The sequence below is a fragment of the Hydra viridissima genome, unplaced genomic scaffold, assembly GCF_058129835.1.
Source record: "Hydra viridissima isolate aposymbiotic clone 2 unplaced genomic scaffold, HvirCarnegie_v1 scaffold_1, whole genome shotgun sequence".
Lineage (NCBI taxonomy): Eukaryota > Metazoa > Cnidaria > Hydrozoa > Anthoathecata > Hydridae > Hydra > Hydra viridissima.
In genome coordinates this window covers 11,802,966-11,807,384 of record NW_028324300.1, presented here as the reverse complement: position 1 = coordinate 11,807,384, position 4,419 = coordinate 11,802,966, and the positions used below count along the sequence as shown (strand labels likewise).

General features: G+C 29.1%; 1 protein-coding gene across 1 annotated transcript; it reads left to right on the top strand.

The window, feature by feature from the left end:
• The first annotated feature begins 1,597 nt into the window (after positions 1 to 1,597).
• Positions 1,598 to 4,165, top strand: LOC145187335 (small ribosomal subunit protein eS6-like). The gene is made up of 3 exons (XM_080063704.2): positions 1,598 to 1,717; positions 1,956 to 2,087; positions 3,514 to 4,165. Exons 1-3 carry the CDS (start codon positions 1,712 to 1,714, stop codon positions 4,120 to 4,122), a joined length of 747 nt encoding a protein of 248 aa, XP_079919830.2. The 5' UTR covers positions 1,598 to 1,711; the 3' UTR covers positions 4,123 to 4,165.
• The last annotated feature ends 254 nt before the right edge of the window (positions 4,166 to 4,419 follow it).

Below are 4,419 nucleotides of genomic sequence, written 5' to 3'. Positions count from 1 at the left end.
TATTGTTAAACGATACTTGATGCCAAGGACAACATATTTTAACAAGAAAACTCTTTTTTTTTTATGCAATTTTTTAAAATATATATATATATATATATGTATATATATATATATATATATATATATATATATATATATATATATATATATATATATATATATATATATCCATTATTATTTTTAGTTTTTTTTTTTCAAATTTGAATCTCCTTTCATCAAAATTTTTTATAATGGAGTTGATTATTTTCAAAATAAATTCTAAAGAAAATCCAATAAAACTTATAATGAAAACATGTCGCAAAATTACAAGGCTTGTCAATAGACGTCTTTAATGTAATATTATTAAATGGTTGCACATAGCCATCAGAAAATACCATGCTGGTTTTAGCTCTTTGACATGATTTTTGGCATTGTAATTGTTATATATCATTAGACCTGCCGTCATAGCAGATAAGTATTATATCCTAATACTATGCCAATGACAAATTTTTTCAACTGCTAATTGGTACGCTAATGAAAAAATAAATAATATGAAATTATACCAATTTACTTTTAAAATGACGAAGACGAAAAAATCTTTCCATAAATATGTTTATTTCGTAATTTTTTGTACGAATTCGGCATTTAAATTTTAATTATGATACTTCATTTGTAATACGAATGCCATTTCATTCGACGATTAAATATTAACTTTTTGTTATTGCAAATTTAATAAATAAGCATCGTAGGGCATGTGAACATCAACAATTGATATATAATCGGCAGTTTTTTGTCCATAATTGTTAGTTGTGTACAAAATTTCATACAAAAAAGAAGACTCTTTTCAAGTTCAATATGCCATCTCCTGTTTGGAAATATTTCAGAAAAATTGATGATAAGAATTATTCATGGTTTTTTAAACTTACATTTTACTTTAACTATTTTTTATGTATACAAGCCAAATGGGTACTGCATATCAAAATGTGGCAAGTTTTGATACGCAGATGATTAGTTCTTACTATATAAACTAAAAAAAAAGGAAAGCCTTGAAATCCTTGAAAAGAAAGAAAAGGACTGTAAATCTCATGAGCCAAAGCCTTCTAAGCAATGAATCAGAAGAGACAGACGAATTTTGAATGCCTTATTAAGATCTGTGATAGTTTATAATCTCTAGTATTATTATGGAACATTTCATTTAATTGTATCTATAAAAAAATAAAATAAGTTATGAAAAATTACTTTGTTATATTTTTGTCATATAATTTTCGACATTTAAAAAAAATGTCATGGTAATTGACATATGACAAAATTGATTTTAGGCTGTATTGTAATTGGCATATGCTAATATCAATTACAACATGATGTTCATGGTATTGTCTGATGGCTAGTTGCACATTCAAGTACACCAGATGTAAAGTTTTATAAAAGCATATGATCTGCATATGTTTTTAATTTAGTTAATTTTTAATTTAGTATACAAAAAATATTAAGTTGAATATGAACTTTAATTCATAGTTAACGTAAATGTTTTAAACTATTCCATCGACAGAGCTGGTTATTAACAATGTAAGTGACGCATTTGCTTCTTCTTAGGTTAAATTTTACTTTGCTTCTATTCTGCTTAATCAAAAACATTCGGTAATTTATGCACACGTAACGCCATTTTCTTTTCGAACTTAATAATGGCCTTTTAAAGTAGTGACTTAGCTACAGTAAAACTTAGGCGCTGAAAATGAAGGTATTTTCAGATGTTCTTTTAAATCACACATTGAAAAAGTGAACCGTATGGTTAACATATCAGCAAGTATCCGTGTATTTGTATTTGTTTAATTTTTTGGTGTAGGATGCTCAAGATATCGAGAGATACGAATTGCCATTTAAGATGTGCTGTTAACCTTATTTAAGACACACTCCATATGGGCTGTATAGTCAGCAGTATTTTAGAAGTTAAGTCAAGTATTTTTGTTTTTGTTTAGTTGAACGTGTCATACCCTGCTAATGGAACTCAAAAACTCATTGAAATAGAAGATGAAATCAAGCTTCGATACTTTAATGATAAACGAATGGCACAGGAGTGCAGTGCAGAGTGCCTAGGTGAAGAATGGAAGGTATATATGCATGCTTATTATTAGACTTCTCTATATGTCAAATGCAAAAGCACTTTAGTATAAAACTCAATGTAAAGCCAGAATTCAAAGATACCTTTGCAATTTGCATTTGACATTAAAGAACTTTATTAGTTGGAGTCAAACAAACTAAAAGTGTGTTATTTGTGCATATCTCTAGTAGAACACTAGTGAAGTCAAACAATTTAAAAATGCTCACTGGATTTTTTGAGACTTTTTTTTGTCTATAATATATTCATATAAAACTTATTCTTAATTTAAAAGAAAAAACCTCTTTTGAATTTAAAGTTTTATGCTAAAGATATTCATTTTTATGATAACTGTTATGACAACTAGTTTATCATCTTATATTATTATGATAAATAGTCAGCTATGAATTTTATCAATAACTGAGTTTTACACTATATTATGGAGTGAAAATAATGAAGTAAACAAAGTTCAGTAGGTGATGCAGAGAACTCATTTTGTTTATAAGTAAAATAGTTTGTCTATTGTAGTTTTCAGTAAGCACCAGTACATTGATTTTCTGTTAATAACAAATTACTGGTATAGGTTTTTTTTATTTAATTAAGTTTAAGTGTTTTTTTTGTTAAATAAAGAAAAGCATTTTATTTTCAGGGGTAAAGGGGTATTGACTTAAGAGGAACTTACACAGTGTTGACCCATGATGTCTTCATGAAGTTTAAATTGCTTATTCAAGAGAAAGCTTATTGTCATAATATTTAAATATTGAAGCTCCTGGGAACTTTTCAGGATAATTATTCAAAAATAGTTTTACAAAATACTAATTGCTGGTGAACCTCTAATGAAAATCTTTCTGTGAACTTAATGAGAAAGTTCATCAAAACTCATTTAACTGTAAAAAAAAAAATACTTGTTTGCATGAACCATTAACTGGGGTGACTTCAGCCACTATTTGCAATTTTATTTCCCTGCAAATTATTTGTTCACTTGCAATTGATAAATCAGAAAAAACTACATTAGACAATCTATTAAAAGAACTAAGTAAAATGGCATGAGTAACAATATCTTACTGAGAAACAGTTACCCCATTTGACAATACTGTAATAAAGCAGTGTTAAAGTCAAAACTTTAGCTGTTTAAAAGAGGTATAAAAAAAAAAAAAAAAAAAAAAAAAAGAAACCTCCAACTATACCCCAACCTGACATATACCAATTCAAGACTCAAAATCAGAACTAAAGGAGAATAGTCATAAATTTTTATTTTAACTATACACCAGTAAATATGTTACAGGTGTTTTATATGCTGAAAAACTCTTAACTGTAATAAAATGTATTCTTGTTTATACACCTCACTATAACTTTTAGTAGAAAATTGGGAAACTCTTTTTTACTACAGGTCTATAACAATATAAAGTTGATATGTTGAAACCTTTTTTTTTCTTTAGAATTATGTTGTTCGTATTTCTGGAGGTAATGACAAGCAGGGATTTCCAATGAAACAAGGTGTGATGACCAATGGTCGTGTCAGATTGCTATTAAGTAAAGGTCACTCTTGTTACCGCTCACGTCGAACTGGTGAACGCAAAAGAAAATCTGTTCGAGGTTGCATTGTTGACAGTAATTTAAGTGTACTTAACTTGGTCATTGTAAAGAAAGGTGATAATGAAATTCCTGGACTAACTGACCGTGTTGTTCCCAGAAGATTAGGGCCAAAACGAGTTGGAAAAATTAGAAAATTGTTTAATTTGACCAAAGAGGATGATGTGCGACAATACATTGTCAGAAGACCCTTAGAGCCTAAAGAAGGCAAACCTGCTCCAAAGAAGCCAAAATCTAAAGCCCCAAAAATCCAGCGCTTAGTGACACCACAGCGTCTTCAAAGAAAAAGACATGTGATGGCTTTGAAACGTGCTCGTGCTAGCCATGCCAAGCAAGAAGCTGCCACATATGCTACACTTCTGGCTAAACGTCACAAAGAGGCAAAAGAAAAAAGACACCTGGAGCACATGAAAAGAAGGCGGCTATCCAGTTTAAGGGAAAGCAAATCCCAGTAATTGTGTAGTAATTTTGTGAATATACATCAAAATACTTCTTCGCCTTTAATTTAAATTACTTTACAAATTATGATAATATTTAAGGAATTCTAAAAAATCTACTTCAAAAATATTCCCTCTGAAATTGTATATTTATCTCGAATAATACTAAGCCCATATTTTATTTTCGGCAGCGTCCTATTCTATATTCTATTTACTTCAAGTTTTCATCTCTATAATATGGGAAGTGTTTTTGTGTGGCGTCAAAATATGGAGATTTTTAGCACATCTGCCCTATTACAGTGTGCCACTTTGACT

What these genes read in the sequence shown, in the direction of transcription:
- LOC145187335 (XM_080063704.2), top strand. An exon ending in GCCTAGGTGAAGAATGGAAG is followed by an intron (nt 2,088 to 3,513) that starts GTATATATGCAT and finishes TTTTTTCTTTAG; the next exon opens with AATTATGTTGTTCGTATTTC.